Genomic DNA, 17,505 nt, shown 5'->3' with positions numbered 1-17,505 from the left:
CGTACTAGCTTGCCCACTGAGACCACTCCCCACAGAAATAACGGTATATATTAAGGTGTGGGAATGGTTTTCCCTATCGACTCACAGCTCTCCCTAGCAGGCAGACATATGCAGTAGTATGTAGGGAAACATGGTCTTCTCCACTAACACCTTATTTCCAGGAAAACAAGGAGGTGCAGGATGGTGTAGGAAAGCAGTGGCCTCTGTGCTGATATGTATCCTTTGAACTACAGCGATAAACAGTGCTGTTTAGGAAGGAAGTGACCTGTCTGCTAACACATTTTATCAGGATGAAAGGTGTAATGGAGTTTGAGAAAAATTAATCTCTCTACTCACACCTCCTCCCATGCTGAGATGTATACATAATAGTCAGTGGGGGAGAAACTATCCTGTTTCCTCACGCAAGTCTTTTGCATGATAACTCTGCATAGTATAGTGTGGAGAGAGACTAACCTCTCTTGTGACCTTTCTCTTGGATTATGGGTGTGCAAATTAGGGTGTGAAATGGCTTATCTCTCTGGTCACAGCTCTCCCCCATTTGACAAGTGTACAAGTAAAGTATGGAGTTGAAATTACCTATATGCTCAAAATTCTGTCCTGCACAACTACTAAAGAGACTATATTAAAACACACTTCCCTCTCAGGTGAGAAATATCCCCACAGTAACATATGTGCAAAGTAGGCTGTGGGTTGAAACTGTTCTCTCTGCACAGGCCTCTTTTGATATTGGTGAAAGCCTATAGTAGAGTATAGAATAGGAGAATCCTCTCTTGAGAACTGTCTTGGACTACTTGTGTTCATCTTTGATTGTGGTTACATAATCACCTCTGTTTCAGTTGCCTCCCAATGGCAACACCCATACATAATAGGGTGTGCACACCAGCTGATAGTGTGCATTATGATAAAATGGTGCACTGCCTCTCTGTAGGAACACCTCACTGTTACATGACAAGTAACCATAGCTGCATATTCTCCATTAACAAGTCTTTGTAGGATAAAAGATGCTCATAGTGCCATTGACATACATACACGTGTAGTAGCATATTCAGTCCCTCAACATGGGACTGCCAGTTGGACTGAATATTGCAGTGCTATAATATTATTTAAATGTATAATAAGTGTTAAAGAAAGTAATCCAAAGTGACTTTAAACTTAATTACAACAAAACAATTTAACAATAGTACAAAATTGCTACAGCTATTTTAACAAACGATATGAAGACCTATAATACAAAGAAAATAAACAACTTGAAAATAGGTAACATTTTTTCTAACGCTTATAATCAGTTGCTATACAAACCCCTCTTTTTGCTTAATTTGCCTACTCGATTTTGACCTTGGTAGCACTTCTTTTCCAGTCTTTTAACTACCTTTAGTGTACCAAAGACTCTTCTGTTTCCTGGTATGTGATGGTGGACTAGGTGGCAATAAAATCTCAGCAAAGCACCAGATCTATAAATTACAGTTCACAAAGCCTAGCTTGTGCAGAGTTACCTCATGATGCTGAACTACACAACTGTACATGCACCTCCACATCATTCTAACCTGAATAAACTGTGCCTGAAGAAGTAGTTATTGCTGAACAACACAATAATCCTGCTCATCTTAACAAGGCCTTCATTTGCTACTTATGTAAGCAGATACTTATTTCCTCAGAGACACATTTCCATTTTCCTCCTAAAAAAAAAAAAAAAAATAACCAAAATAAGCTACATATTGGTCAATAACAGATACCAGTGACACCACAGTATATTTTCTAAACCTTTCTACATTTTCCACCCACAAACACATATTTACATCGAATGTACCAGTAACATATTTCTTTCTTCTCATATTCCACACCCTCACCCAGCACACAGTTTTTCAGAAATAAATTAGAACATTCCAACAAGCCTAATTTCATAAAAAGTTATAAAGTAACACATTCCTCTTGAGACACCTTTGCTAACAATCATCACAACTTTTCACTCTACAGATAGCATAATCTCTTACATTTCATAGGGCTAAATTATATGGACAGTGACTCATAACAGTACAGTTTGTATTACATTATTTGTTTTATAGTTTAAGAAAGTGTTTTCTTTACTAACGAGTACAGTTTGTACACGTCATTTTTTAACACAATCTGCAAATCTTGCTAACATCTCTTGCAATTCTAATCTGTACCTCTCATAAGCTATATTAACACATCTACACCTCCCCAAACAACGTCTCACTCTGTAAACATAGTGTATAATAAGTTTACCAGCATTAGTACACTTACCAACACTTTATAACACTGTTTATGAAATATACTACTAAATGCATGAGCTTGGAATTATTTCTTAAATGCAAATGACACCAGTCTTTTTCAATTCCAGATATATTCAGTTCTGCTTAGCGCAACTCAGATGTCTTTTTCCTCCAAAGCACCAAGGACAAAATGAGCTATCTCTGGGTCTGCACCCAGTCACATTACAGAATTTCTTCAACCATGTAATAAGCATTTTGCAATTCAATAGGCCTCGCATTTTCAAGAGTTAGAGCTAGTGGTGTTGTAAATACATAATTGGACATAAATTTGTCAACCCTGCCTCATGATTTAGTCCCTTCCTGCCACATAATTCCAGTGGCCCTGCATATACTAAGCACTTCCGTATACCTTCTTCCTCTGTCTGCAGCAAAAAATGAAAATGTTGTCATTTAGCATCCTAATTTAAATCTGCCATGCTGTTTACAAAAGAATACCACTTTCGCAATCCCACCATCAGAGTTGCTAGCTGGCTAACACCATTTCCAAAAAACAAGACAGCCACGAAGGAGTAATGACAGAAATAAACTAGAAGGGTCACTTAAACATATCAAGAGTGTTCAAACAGTCATAGTGCTATAAGGATGTTTCATTGGCCTGAATCATGGTTATGATTGCAATTAGGAGAAATTAAAGAAGCATTTATGATTAGCATGTAAACCCAATGAAAACCTTTACCAGGGATAAAAGAGATAAAAACAACCATTGTAGCGTTAGTTTGTGGTGCAAGTCCCAGTGTAATGCAATATGAAAAGTGAACCTCCATTGAATCTTAGAAATTGAAGACCTTCTCTTTACCCTGGCAGAACACCACCCATTGAGCCATGGGGCAAGGAGAGGTGAAAAGGGACGAAGGAGACAGGAAGAAAGGGGAAATGTCAAACGCTTGAGGAGCAAAAACACAAAAGGGCAGAATCATCAGTCTATTAAAACAGACTCTCCGCTCTCCTAACAAGGTCCCGTTTGATAATGAGAAGGTTCCAGAAATGTTTTGTCATAATATTTGATTCCCTTACCCCTTCTGTCCCTCTGGAATCATTGCGCTAGATGTCTTGTCTTTCAGCAATGCCTGAACCTCCTCCGTCTGCACAAGATTCCCAGGTCCACGTGTGCAGGTGTTTTATTGTTGTATTCTGGGACTTGTAGTCCTGATTGTATAATGCAATGAACAGCACTACAAGTTGCGAAATGCCACAGAAAAGCCTTGACTGGACAAGCTGCATAAACACTGAGGTGGGCGACTGAGAGCTGGGAGGAGGGGGTTCTGACTAGAATACGGCCTAGAAGCCCCCATGCCATATGTGACTTCATCAGCCGGTGCTGAGTTTTCAGTCCACATCATGGTGATTTCTGAGCTTCTCGTCTTTGAGTTGTTTGGAATGAAAATTGCACACAATCCTGAGCATGTAAATTGCTGTTGGGAAAACAGGTCAGGGTCAAGGTTGACGTCAGGGGGTGACATATCAGAGCATTACAGCTGCTACCAGATGACTGTCAGCAGAAAGTCCATCTTCCAGACCTAGGATCTCTTTTTTTTTTTTTTTTTTTTTTTTTTTCACTGATTCGAAGATGGACCAGAAATACAATTTCCAGAGTGCAATTACTGTTAAAGGGCAGGCAGTATCTTGGGTCATTCCTAGGTATGTATAATAAATGACACTTCAGCAAATAACTATTTGAGAAAATAAACTAAAGAGTGCTTTTATTTCATTCCGTAGGCATGAATAGCCAGAAAATATAAAGTAAATGACATAGATTTTTTTTTATATATATATATATATATATATATATATATATATATATATATATATATATACAAACTTTATGATGTGTTTTTCTAAAGTAATTGTATGTACATTCATATTCAGGGTTTTTCCTGCAAAACAAGACTTTTAACATTAGTAGGTACATATCTGTAAAAACTTTTTACGACTATATAAAAGTATAACAAAGCAGCTTTAAAAAAAAGCTATTCCAACATGTCAAAGACAGCGCTTGCACGCTGCCTAGCTCAACCTAAAAATGGTCAACATTGGTTGAGCTTGGCCCCTCCCTTTAATAAAAATAAAAACAAAAAATAAAAAATATATGGAGTTCTACACATACGATTTTGTAAGACTCTTGCGGGATCGTAAAACAACTATAGGCAGGCCCAGTAATTTTCCATGCTAGTCTTGCGAGATGCTCACAATATTGAACAAACCCCACAAGACTTAACCATCTACTCATCTCAGTACTTGCATCTTACACACTTTCCTTCAAATATAGACACCACAATATGCATTCCTACTAATGGAGTGTATGGAGAGCTCATTTACTCCTTTTAACTATTCATGATCCTGTGAGTCCCGAGAGATCCCAAAAATTAGTTAAAAACAATATACCTTTTTTTCTTCTCAGTAGTTAACCTTTAGACACCTCCTCTCTCTAAACAGCTGGACAGCATGCCTTTCTGCTGCCCCCCCCCTATAGCTTTTTTTTGTCTCGTTTTCACGCCGCCTCCAATTTATTTTTATAATAAACAGTAATGGTGGCCATTTGATTTCTAACATTCCAACAGCTAGGCAATCAGACCACTCATGGCACTCTTGTAAGAGCTTGAAGGCTTACGGGAGAAGCCAATGACAGGGCACCATTGTTTTTATTTGCGCTCTCGCTGGACTCTCATGAGCCCAATCGTCTAAATATACAAGTAATTTTGACCCTTAATTTTTCAAACTACTGAACGGGTTTACACCAAATCAGAATAAGCACAGTCTGCGAACCAAGATCTAGGTTCCTGCGAATTTGTTGTAGTTCCGTTAAGCAGTTTTTGCTGTAGCGGTGCCTAAAGAAGTCTATGGAAAATGCATGAATATTTTATGTTTTAGAACCTCCTTTTTGTCTCTGCCCCTGCAGGACCGATCACCACAAAATTATCCAGGACTGAGCATAGGTGGTTGAATATTTTTTTTTGACAGTTTTGTAAAGATTACTCAGACGAGGCCAAAGTTATTAACAAACCAAACAATTATCAGCCTATGGGAAAGCAGACCTAACTAGAACTATGTAGTGGCGACCACCTCTGCCTGTGTATATATTTAGTTTGTTTGTGTGTGTGTGTGTGTATGTGTGTGTGTGTATATGCATATATATATTTATATGTGTGTGTGTGTGTATTTTCACACTCTGCTTCTATTCATGACAGCATGGACAGAAGGTCAGACACTTCAGCCATTGACTCATTTGCCCTGTAAGTGACGTAATTTGCTTGATCATGTGCACATACTCCTGGACATGTGCTGAATACCAGTTTTGGAGGGCTTGATCGATTTTATTTATTTTTTTATTGATTTTCTGCATTCATAGTCTCCTTTCCTTTTTGTTTTTAGTTTCTTTGTAGAGCAAACTACATCTCACCTGACAGGTCTAATGGCTTCTTCTTTGCCGCTCATTTCATCACCAGTGTACATCATGTGCAGCCACCGCCTCTAAACCAAACAGTCATGGAATGATTTTGTCCATAGTGTATCTTCTTTTTTACTGTTCCAAGATGGCCAGCACTTTGCTTCTAAATGTGGCAGCTATGCTAGAACTTTAAAACTGACACACTACATACAGTACAATTGCAAAGGACACCTGTATATATATTTATTTCTTCTTGGAAGCACGTGCCCGTCACGTTTCTGTCAGCATATTTTTTTCCCACTTCTATTCTTTTAGTTTATTTTGCATATTCTGTTGAGTGTGTGTGTTATGTTGTGGTTGTTTAAGCTGGTGATTATAAGAATGAGTCGGTGGTAGATAATGCAGGAGTGTAAAAATGAATGACAGTGTGCGCGTGTGCTGACCTCCCTAAATCTATCAGTGACTCAAAAATCACTCATCATTTATAAGCCAGGCATGTAGGAATCGCCAGTCCTTTTTTAACTTATTTTTTGCCAGTGTGTACTGGTGATGCTTCACGTGAACGTATGTGTTATCAATGGCATTTGCGTCTGAAGTTCCCTGGACTTACTCTTATTCCTCTAAAAAACACAGTTTGGCCCGACAATAACAACCTGACAAATTGGTGAGCTGAATTTAGATCCGTTCACTTCAATAGACATTCATATGAGGAGGCAATATTTTTAGGAGGATGTACTCATTTCATGAAGTTCTCTTAGCACATGGTAAGATATCTGTGTGCCGTAGTGAAATGCTGATGGACCCATCGCCAGTGCAGTTTGACACATCTTTTCTTGGCACCATGGAACATCACTAGCAAGCTGCTTTAGCCGGTTTTAAATGAGAGGTTTGTGTCAGGACACCTGGCAACCTTTGAACGTCATTCTTACTCATTGGCTTAACAGGGCCCTATTGCCAGCAAGAGCAGTAGGCCTCATACCCTGTATTTGAAATAAGATTGCCATAAGGGCTGCTGTGGGCCCCTCGCAACCCTAGCCCCCGGTTCCGCAGCATCTCCTGAAACTTCTAGATATGTCCGTGCGATTATTTATTTCAAAGGATCCTTGTAACTGTCTTGACGAGGTTGAAGTCAAGAGACTGCCATCTGTGGCAGTGTGCTTGTTGAGTCCTTTACAGGTAGCAGCCAAGCTCCTCTTTGATGGAGACAGGGAAAGCACTACCCCCTCTGGTAGTGGTTTTGTTAAAGCGGTGGAGGCCAGCTGCCCTGGTTATGTTTAAATGAAGGATGTTTGAGACAAGAGTCTGCCAGCCCTGGAAGTGGTTTCCTTCGAAGCAGAAAGGTGCAGAAGCACAGGAGCTCAGAGTTGCAGTCAAGAATACAGTACCTCTTCGCCTGTTCCTGTAGTTATGGAGCAGCGAGGAAGGAGCAGCTTTGTTTTCGTTGAGAGCTCTTGAAACCCGGTAGTGTTTTTGTTCATTCTGATAATAGTATGCACCTGTGGTACTCCCTCTTTGGATCAGTTTCACATTACTCTTGTAAAAGATTGGCCCTCCCCGTGAAAGATTTGTCGGCTCAAGGCGGGTATTGGCCGGCATTATGTTGGCCTAGATTGCCTTAGTGTACTTGAGAATGAGTGTTGGTTAAACTTGGTTTGCGTTTGTTTGCTTTTTTTCCGCCTCGGTAACGCCCCTTACGACCTTCAGGGAGTGATCCCTAGAGCAGTTGTTCCGGCCTTCCAGTGTGGTGAGAGCCGGCAGCATGGCTGAGGCTGCTTCGAAGCGGCCAAGGTCGCAGGAAGGGCAGAGAGGACAACACGTACAGCTCAAAATCGGAAACTTGAATTCAATTATGGAGCTTGTTTATTTCCTGTCTCCCTTCTGTGTTTGTGTGCAGGATGGTGTAGTAACAGGGTAATTGGCAAAGGAGGAACAGCAGCCAGCGAGCAGTGCTGATTCGGCCGAGGTGCCACCCTCCTAAAGGGCCTTTGTTCCCTGTTATTCCAGTCGAGAATGTGCCTATAGATCATCGGTACTCGCAGACATTTCCCAGGGGCCAACATATTTGGTCTGTGAAATATTCGAGGGCATCATTATTGCTAGAGGGATGGCGGTTTGGGGGGTATTTGGCAGTAAGGTGAGTATAGGGGAAGCAAAGCTTATACAGCTAGTGGCTGAATTGAACAATGTAAAAGCAGAAAACCTGGGTTTAATCCCAGCTTCCTCACTTTACCAAATTATGTGATCCTAGGCAATTGTTTCATTTTACTTTCCCTCCTTTGTCTTTATTATCATATATGAGGACCTAAAAAACATGACCTCAGGCTGTGTGCTGTACAAAGCCTTCGCCTGTATTTGATTTAATAAACTAATTTTGTCCATGTATAATGGAAACCCAGGCCACCCAAGGAGTGCACATAACAACTGGTTTGCTTCTCTAGTAGCATTGTTGTCAGGGTAGGGGGAAGCATTAATGTTTCTAAATTCATATTTGAAAAATATCACTTTTAAACAAATCCTTCTCAATGCACTAATATAATCAGTTGTGCTAAGGTGAAAAGGTTCTGCATATTATTTAAATACACTTTTTGCAATTTGAAGAGTCGGTCATATTTTTACACTTTTGCTGAAGGATATGTTTACAAAATCAAGGTATTCCTAAAGTTAAGTGGTGCAGGATTCCATAGTTACTTCGTTTCTTTAACACTTATTAGCCTTCAAATAAATGCTTGTCTGTTTGTTTAGCATGGTATTTTTGTTAGTGCTGTGTCCAGTAAAAACAGCCCAGTGCTCCTGTTGACCGGGGGCCCGTATGAAAGGTCAGGAGGGCCGAATGCGGTCCCCAGGCTGTACTTTGTGTATCAAAGCTAAATATGTTTTAACTGGCTACTGATGAGACCCTTTGGCAAAGCAGAGAGGTTTCACCTTTTGGACATATTGGTTTTGCCAATATTTTAATGTAGACATATGGCATCTTTTATGTAAGTAAAGACTTTGAATTTGAAATTATAAGCTCCCTGTATTTTTGTGCAATTTTGCATTTTAACTGAAACTGAAGGTTGTTCAGTGCTTGTATGATGTATGTGATTTGAGTCACATTCGGATGTCTGGGTGAGTTCTGGTTGTGGGCTTCCTAATGGAGCATCATTGAAAGCTCTGAACCTGAGGTAGAAGGTAGTGAGAGCCAGTGGGTCATAACAGAGCTCATCCAATTCTTGACCTCTCTGCAGTGTGCACAGTGATATACTTATGTACCATTTGTAATTACCAATTCCAATTATTTACAACTAAATCGTTGTTACTCATTTATATCAAACTGCAGAACACTCACAAAGAGCTGCCTAAATGCTGGTCAGCATGCTGTGTAAAGCACAGGCCAGTGGAGTAATGCAAAATGATAGGAGCCCATCTCCACATCGTCCAAAGGGCCTCGAGTCTCATCTCCCGAAAATTCTTTGGCTTTAAGCTTAATGTGTGACCCCCATCCCCCTCCCCCAAAAATGCCATATCCTTGAAGGCTTGGCCAAACCCTGCCCTGCAGGGGTCTGTGTGGCACAGAGTTGTAGTTTGCTTGCTTTAAGCCACACCTTTAATTAGTTGGGCCATACCCTTATTAAGAACTCTTCACCCACCATTTTCCATTTCACGTAAAGCACTGTGGTCCACAATAGGCTTTTACCTTCATAGAGCTAAAAGCTGTCTTATAGGTGTGAACTAAAATTGTGATGTTGTCAATTGTAGAGTCATTGCAGTTAAATTTAAAACTTGAACAGAAAGTAGCCACCACTTTGCGCCTTTGTGACACTCACTGTGCAGCTTTTCTGGGAGGGAAGGGACAATTCTAATGTTGGGTGTCAGATGGGAAGTCTGCACTTCAGTGAAAGAAAGCAAAGGGTCTGATACCCTCAACTGTGACACTCTAGACCCTGATTGTAGATCGAATGGTTCTTAGTGCCACTGCATGCCTTTAGAAGTGTAGATCCAGAGTTTGTTACTAAGTAAAGTTGATCTGAACTTCCTGCAGGTCATTTGATCCTGGGCGAAGCAGTTCAAATTATCTGCAACTTCTCTGGGAGTAGAGCACAAAGAATCATGGACATGAAACAGCAATGTGGAGCACAAGCAGTGCAGTGGTGGTGGGTAGAACCATGCAGGATGGGGTTATGGCGGAAGTGGCACAGGTGGGGGATGCAGAACAAAGGGCACTGGGAAGGAATCAGATTATTACCAAGAGAACCATGTAGTTTGGGGGAAAAGTTAACGGGCTTGACATCAGTGGCAGCGGGAGGGGCAGAAGCAGACAGGCAAGAGTACGGATGGGAAAGAGAAGCACACTAGTGAGGCAGTTAGCAAACACATGCACTCTTGGGGAGTGCTTAAAGAAAAAAGTAGCGCCTGAAAACGAACAGTCAAAGGACACAAATAGTGCATCTATGCTCCAGGGGAGGTACAAACACAACAATGTTTAATTAGTGTCACACTGCGTATAAATATCCACCACTCAGCTGCTGTTGCTCTGAAGCCTGCTCAGTTTTGCTACTGCATCTCAGTACCACACTTGGGCAAACCCGACTATTACAATACTGCACCCAACACTTCTTTTCAAATGCAGCTCAGTCTTTGTGTGTTCCCTCTAGCCTTTCAGCACTGGGAGCCACAGATCATTTTTCTAGTGCACCTAGATCTTGATGTGCAAGCCACATCTCTGAGAAGGCACTGTATTTATTATCTGCACCTTTAATTATTCTGGTGCCAAAGACCCTTAATCCTTTGCGGCACTGAGACTTGTAATATGGCATGCCACTGGATTTTAGAATTTCATTGTGGCACTACACCCCTTGCTAACTCAGTACGTGGAGCTCTCCGTTATCCTACAGATTGTATAAATGTTGATAGCAGGCTTTATTGCCATTGATATTTTGTATTTGATTCTAGCACAGGAAGGGATTTACTTGCATGATGAGGACTCCAACTTCAAGAGTCTTTGCTTAAGAATAAAAAAAAAAAAGCATCCCAGTTATAGGACTTTACAGTGCCTGATTAGTACTTGATGTTGGTTTGTGATTTTCGTGTCCATTTTTTGGTAGGTATGGTAACATTTTTCTTTTGTAATTCTTGAATGCACTGTAAAAGAGGTGTTTATTGTACATCCATGTGTTCCTGTATTGGTTGGTAAAAGTCAAACCTCTCTTTTTTTCTGTTGCAGACGGCTCTGGGGCATTCTGACTCTAAGTCCACAAGCAAGTCCAACATGCTGCGGAGTCGGAACGCTATTTCCACCTCTGTGGATGACCAGCCACACATAGGCAACTACCGCTTGCTGAAGACAATTGGCAAGGGAAACTTTGCCAAGGTCAAGTTGGCACGACATGTCTTGACAAACAAAGAAGTAAGTTCAAAGGTGCTCCTTAGAGACTGTGTGTGTGTGTGGGGGGGGGGGGTGTAGCTACTTTGGTTTGCATGAGAAATTTTCTACATTGTACAATTCAGGGTAGTGTGTGGCGGTTGTTTTTTCCTGTAGATTAGGTCATGATTAAAAAAGTGCAGGAACACCCTTTTAAGGGCTATACTTTAAATGCTACCTGCAGCATTATTATTCTGCCATCTTGCCCAATTAGTTCCTATTCCCAAATACTTGTAAGCTTGACTCCAGACAGGTAGAGAGTTGAAAAATGCATACTGATTGTAAATGAACATGTAACAACACCATGTGCACATATGTCCCTTTGTTTGGGCTTGCGTTCTACTGCCACATTGTGGACTATCAGCATACAGTTTATCTTTATGCAAAGGGCTTTGATTCTCTTCCCAGCCAGTTCATATTTGATGGGTGCGGGACTCGTGAAGCTGTTTGCCACTCCTCCGCCTTATAGAGCATGTCTTCATTGAAGGAATTGGCATTTAATTTCAACTCATCTTTGTTCTGTGGCATCGTGGTGCATTATCTTCCATTGTTTGTATGCATTTTATTTTTGCAACCCATTACGTTGTAGACGTGGCAGCTGGAGTGTCACACAATATTAAAATATTTGTTTTCCCTGAAAAACAGATGCACAAAAAAGTTTAAGGCACACTTTCACGAACGGTTCCTTAAACAGTAGACAAAACTCCCTCAGCTGTATCAAAAGACACTTTCATACCAAAGTAAACGGTAACCAACCCCAAAAGATCTCCGGAAAAGACACTGACAAAATAATACAAAGCTGACCACATTAGAAGCTCTTACAGAGGCTGTGCCCTACCAACAAATAACATTAATATCCTAGATTTATCAAGATTATATTCTGTTTTAGGCTTTTTATAAAATTGCATAGCCAGAGAAGCCACAGTTGCAGGGGGAGTAGAGGTGTGGTAAGATCATCATTACTGAAGTAGCAAGCTTTAGCTGATATGATGAATAATTATTAATGAAGATGAGACAAGGTGTGACTGCTGGACCCAACTGACAACTAATGTAGCAGTAAAATGACATGATTGTTTAAATAAAGTGGTTAACCTGTGTAGTTAAAACCCATCCTGAATTACAAAGACATCTGGTGCAAGGAGGAAGAGAGTGACTTATTCATACTAGGGATGGGCAAAAAATTCTGCTCTGCTGGTAGAATTCGCAGTGTTTTTGCCCATGCCGCATTCCATTTGGAGCACGGGGTTCTGGCAAAATTCTGCCAACCGCTGCATGGTGGCGGTTTTTCTCACACGCGACTCACTAATGTTTAGTTGGCGAGCAAGAATTTGCATCCTCTAGCTTGATTTTTGAGCGCTACAACGCCTCCTGGCATGATTTCTCAAGGCGGGGGGCTGCGGAAGGTCACCACCACTTAAGTTGAGAAAGCTGCTGCTCGATTACAAAATCTACTCAAGCGCCAGGAAGAGACAGTACCCTCTGACGCGCTGTGTGGTGCCACTTGCGGTGATTTTACAGTGCAGGACAAACTCCTGGTGCTAAAAATGAGCACAAGCAGCAAGACATACTGGAAGTCCGCCATACGTGGAACTCAGCGTTATCCAGTATTGGATCTTTCATAGATTCACATGCTGGAATCATTCCCCATCGTCGAAGTGGGAGTCACACAGTACCATGGTAAAGCAGTATGTAAAACTATTATAGGCTATAATGGCACTAGGCCATCAGTTTAATAGCCTATCCATCTCCTATTTTTAAAAAGGACCAAACTTGATCTATGACCAATCATGTGCTAGCACGCTCTAGAACACTCCCATGAGAGGCTGAGTCCTTCAGATTTTCACCCCATGTCTTGTATGAAGGAAGCCACCCTGAGCTCTGCTCAGTTTTCTTAAAAAAAGATATTGAAAGCTTTTCTGCTACTACAATGTCGGACATAAAAGGACGTTTCTGTCCCTGCAAGACCTGTGGGAAGAAAAGGGTACATATGGATGACCCACATAAGGATTGTCTTTACTGCCTCTACCTCAGCACAAGGTGAAAGAGTGCAATATTTGTTGCACTTTCTCAAAAACATTGAAGGACAGGCTGCTCTTGTGGCTTCAAAAAGCCAAAACTCAGAGAACGTCTTCAGAGGAAGACAGTGATGATACGTCTAGGTCTCACAAGAAAGCGAGGACCCAAGAAGGGACTTCTGAGTAGATCAGGCAATCCCTGAAGATTTTCCATCAGATTACGGACTCTAAGAAGAAGCAAAAACAGTTCTTCTCAGAGATAGCCTTATCTGCACCTTCTACTCCCTCTAACCAGGATAGAAATCACTCATGTCTCCTCCTTAGAGCTGTTGACAAGATGTAAATCCTCTATAAAGGCCATGTCCATGTCGCCATCGACAGCAAGATCGTTGATGCCGACTGTTGCAACAGTGTCGTCATTGAGACAGTCGATGGTTAAATGACGACGGCCTCCATCGATTCTTCCATCTTGTCAACAAAGATTGCAACGTCAACTAAGATCCTGTCGACGATGACCCTACCGGTGGTACCACTGTAGACGTTGACCCCATCAATGATCCTGGCAACGATGATTCCAGGAAAGAGGACGGTCCCACCGGCCCTTTTGGACCAGCTCGCAGCCGTTCTGAGCTGCATGTGAAATGTCAGGTTGAAGGTGATGACTTTGATGAGGAAGGACAGGATTATCAAGACTATTATCCTCCTCCTGCTCAAAGGCATCATGAGCACTTCAGATACTAGCCTGATCATCCACCTAGACAAGATAGGTACAAGTGCCTAGGTCCTTGGTCCTGGATCTTAAGGCTGTGTCTACTGACTACAGGAAATGTTTTCTGCAACCTCCTGAGAAGCAACCAGTGGTGCCACCAGAACCCGTCTCCTTTTACTCCAGCACCTATCCCTCTGCCGGCCACTCCCAGTATGACGCCTGCTTCTCATATAGCAACACCAACGAGGGATGATCCCTCGCCATCTGATGATGACCGAGAGAAAGGTGAGATTCCGTAGTCTCAGCCTTCATTTGATGAGTGGAATGACTAAGTCATACCCAGTCGTCCCCACCTCTTCAACAACCTGTCGATTAGCCTCCAGAAGACATCAGAGGTTTTCATAACCTAATAAAAAGAGCGGCAACCAGGTTCCACCTCCCTATATCGGTTAAGCAGTCCAACTGTTTTCTTATTGATTTCAGGGACCAAACAAGAAAGTCAGTCTGGGCTATGCCCATCATTGACTACGCCTGGCAAGAGGGTGTCAAAAAAATGAAAAACGCTGCCTCATTGGCGGCTGTTCTGCCTCGTATTGACAAGTACAGGGCCCCAGATGATTCTCTTTCATGCCTGACAGGATAGTCAAACCCGATTCGGTCATTTCTCAAGCGGCTCACTGTAGATCCAAGAAATTGTCTGCTCCTATATGTGCGCCGCCAGGCAAAGAAGGATGCTATTTAGACAACATTGCAAGAGGTTTCCACCGTGTCTGCAATCACAGTTTGTGCTGCCAACTCCCTGGCTATTCTGGGCTGCTATGACCGGAAATGTGGTCAGATGTTGGTTCCATCATTGACCTCATCCCAGAAGACAACTAAAGCCTAGAAGATCTTACAGGAGGGCGAGAGCACCTTCTCTGAGATCATTGATTGCGCCATGGACATTGCTTCCACTGGGTTCCATCAATTGGCAGGCACATCTGTTTTAATGCACCGGGGATGGCTTAAAGCGACTTCTTTCAGCTCTGAAGTCCAATCTAAGATACTAGACATGGCATACGATGGGGGACACACTTTTTGGCAAGCACATTGATGACGCTCTTCTTGCCATTAAGGCGGGCACTCACACAGCCAAATCTCTTGGTACCCTCCAGTACAGGAAGTTGCCCTTTCAGGAGCTGCATGGGCGCGGTTTCTCAACCTACAGGGGTGACTACCAACGCTCCCAGCAGTACCAGGCCTACCAGCCCCAATACAGGTCTGCGTATCAACAGAAAACACACTGTCAACCATCCACAGTGAGTTTCTCTAAGCAAAGCCCCCACAGAAAGCCCAATTGCCAGCTATTAAGTCAAAGGTGCTTTATCCAAACCACACTTGCCATTCATTAAAGTCTTTATTGACACTCGGGCAGTGATATGGGCTAAGCCATGTTCTGGCACCTCTAGCTGACCTGTGGCTAGGGAGCATAAACCCATTTACCAATTCCCCCTCTTCCCCTCCCCCTTGTTGATCAGGATATCCTGACATCACACTCCTGAAGGCCTGGTAAATCAGACTTTGACTAGTAAGGTCAATCAACATGAATTTCCAACTAATCCTCTAGATAGTCAAAATGAATTGGTGCTTTAGGAAATGAAATGTTCTTCTTGGCTAACTATGGCCGTCTATTTCTCAATGTAGTATCCCTTTTCAGTATGTGCATCCATGTTTTCTATGACGTGGTCAGTGAGGTTTTGGCAGTTGTCCCAGATGACTGTGGGTTCTTGTCGGCTTGAGGAATACAGGATGGTGAGGACACAGCCAAATAGATTTCTTTTATCAGCCTGGACACTGCAAGCTGCATAGAGAGAGCTCTTGGTAGCAGTGATGTACTCAGAAGGCACACCTAGATGAGACCAACCATGTTTCTTGAGACATGGAAGCATCCTTAATAGATATGGTCATGGTTGTTTGTAGAGTAGACTGATTTAGGGCTAGAACAATTTAAGGCTAACTGCACCACAAATCTTTGGGACTATTTTTCCTAGCAAACATTTTCACCAACAGTATAAAAACAAGCATTTGCAATGCAGTTGGTCTCGCGTTTGCTTGAGTTCGAGCAAGTAACATTGTAAACTTCTGACGAGACTTCTCTTGCCACATAAACTGAAACGTAAAAGTTTCACATAAGCGAGCTGATGGCCACCATCAGCGCAAAGCAGACACACAAAAGGGAACCGAAGTTCGATTGCAGTGAAACATATCAGCAAAAGTGCAATTATCCATGTAACCAGCAAAAGTGCAATTAGCCATGTAAACGACAAAAGTACAAATATCCATGTAACAGGATCGATGTCATGCAAAGTGACTACTGCGCAGTGAGATCGCGCTGTGAAATAAAGAGAAAACGTAGTCCAGAAATGATACGGAAAACATCGAGCCTCGTATGTTTCCAATAGTTGGTCAGTGCGTTCGAGGAGGGATCGACACCGGAAGAGGCTGGTTACAAGCCCATAGAGAGATTACACCAGGGACAGAGTGCTTTATGCTCGACCCTAAAATCGGGAGCTATTCCAGGGGGCATTTTTACATTCAGCACCAGTCCTTCCAACTGGTACTGCAGCAGCAGACCTTGTCCTTTCAAGGCAGAGGATACAGTAGTGTCTGAAGCCGTTCGCATTATGAAGCATGGCAGTCCTCCAACCCTTCTTGTCTGTTGTAGCAGCTTCCAAGCCTCTTTAGTTTACCGTCAACGACTCAGGCCATCCATGAGCCAGGATATGCTATTTCTTGCCTGGCCCAAGACAGCTGGATCTTGTAAATTATTTAAAGTGGCTGTACCCTGCCTTCCATCCCCTCCCTGCCCAGTCTTCGTCCAGCAAAGTGATTTGCTGGGTATTACTTTGAAATCCGATGTACCAAGCCATGCTTTTCATGGTCTAGTGTTCCAATGAACAGGTGCCTGATTTGGAGAGAGTGGAAGGTTGCTACTCGCCCTACTTCCTTTAACAAAAAAAGACCCAAAGCCTCAATCCTAGCCTTGGACCTCTACCCATTGAATACCTTTCTAAGGAAGATGTATTTGAAATGCTCACTTTATCAGTTTCTATTCACTCTCAACCTTTTGAGATTGGATGGTGTTCCTGGACTTGGAACATATCTTCATATACTCACCCTGCAGTCCCACAGGCATTAACCTGTGGTTTGTGGTGAGGGTCAGATCCCTTCTAATTTGGTGTGCTGCCCTAAAGCCTTCCTTGACCTATCTAATATTCTTGAAAATAATGCTGATGGTCACAACCAGCTTCGAAGGTGGGGTTGTACATTGATTCCTGATTTTTAACCCCCCTGCTCAAGGCGGGCTCACCACACTGTCGCAGACCATCTCTAGAAAGCAGCCAAACTCCTGACATAACTGGGGTTTACCATCAACTAGCTGGTTACACCTAAGCCCTACAAACAGGATTCACTTTATTGGAGGTAAGTTGGAAAGTGCCATTCAAGGCCTTGCCACTGCTGCAACGAGTCTGGAACATTCAGGATATTAATTCAGTGTATTTGGCTCATTCCTGCTTCTCACTGATGATGGTTCTTGATGGTTCTGAGGGAGCTTGGTCTCTCTGCCTGGTTCATCCCTCTCATCCCAAATGCCAGGTGGGATATGCAGGCCCTGCAGTAAAATCTCTGGTCACAGTGGGCTCAGCATCAAGGATGCCTTTCCA

General features: G+C 42.4%; 1 protein-coding gene across 10 annotated transcripts in view; it reads left to right on the top strand.

The window, feature by feature from the left end:
* Nucleotides 1-17,505, top strand: part of MARK2 (microtubule affinity regulating kinase 2) — a 603,936-nt gene that overhangs the window by 168,323 nt on the left and 418,108 nt on the right. For all 10 annotated transcript variants that reach the window (XM_069207129.1, XM_069207137.1, XM_069207134.1 and 7 more), the window contains exon 2: nt 10,880-11,062. In XM_069207129.1, coding sequence (XP_069063230.1) covers nt 10,880-11,062 — 183 coding nt within the window. The remainder of the gene's footprint in view (nt 1-10,879; nt 11,063-17,505) is intronic.

This window comes from Pleurodeles waltl, chromosome 9 (assembly GCF_031143425.1).
Source record: "Pleurodeles waltl isolate 20211129_DDA chromosome 9, aPleWal1.hap1.20221129, whole genome shotgun sequence".
Lineage (NCBI taxonomy): Eukaryota > Metazoa > Chordata > Amphibia > Caudata > Salamandridae > Pleurodeles > Pleurodeles waltl.
Note: the sequence above shows the minus strand (reverse complement) of the source record. Positions and strands in the feature narration are given on the sequence as shown.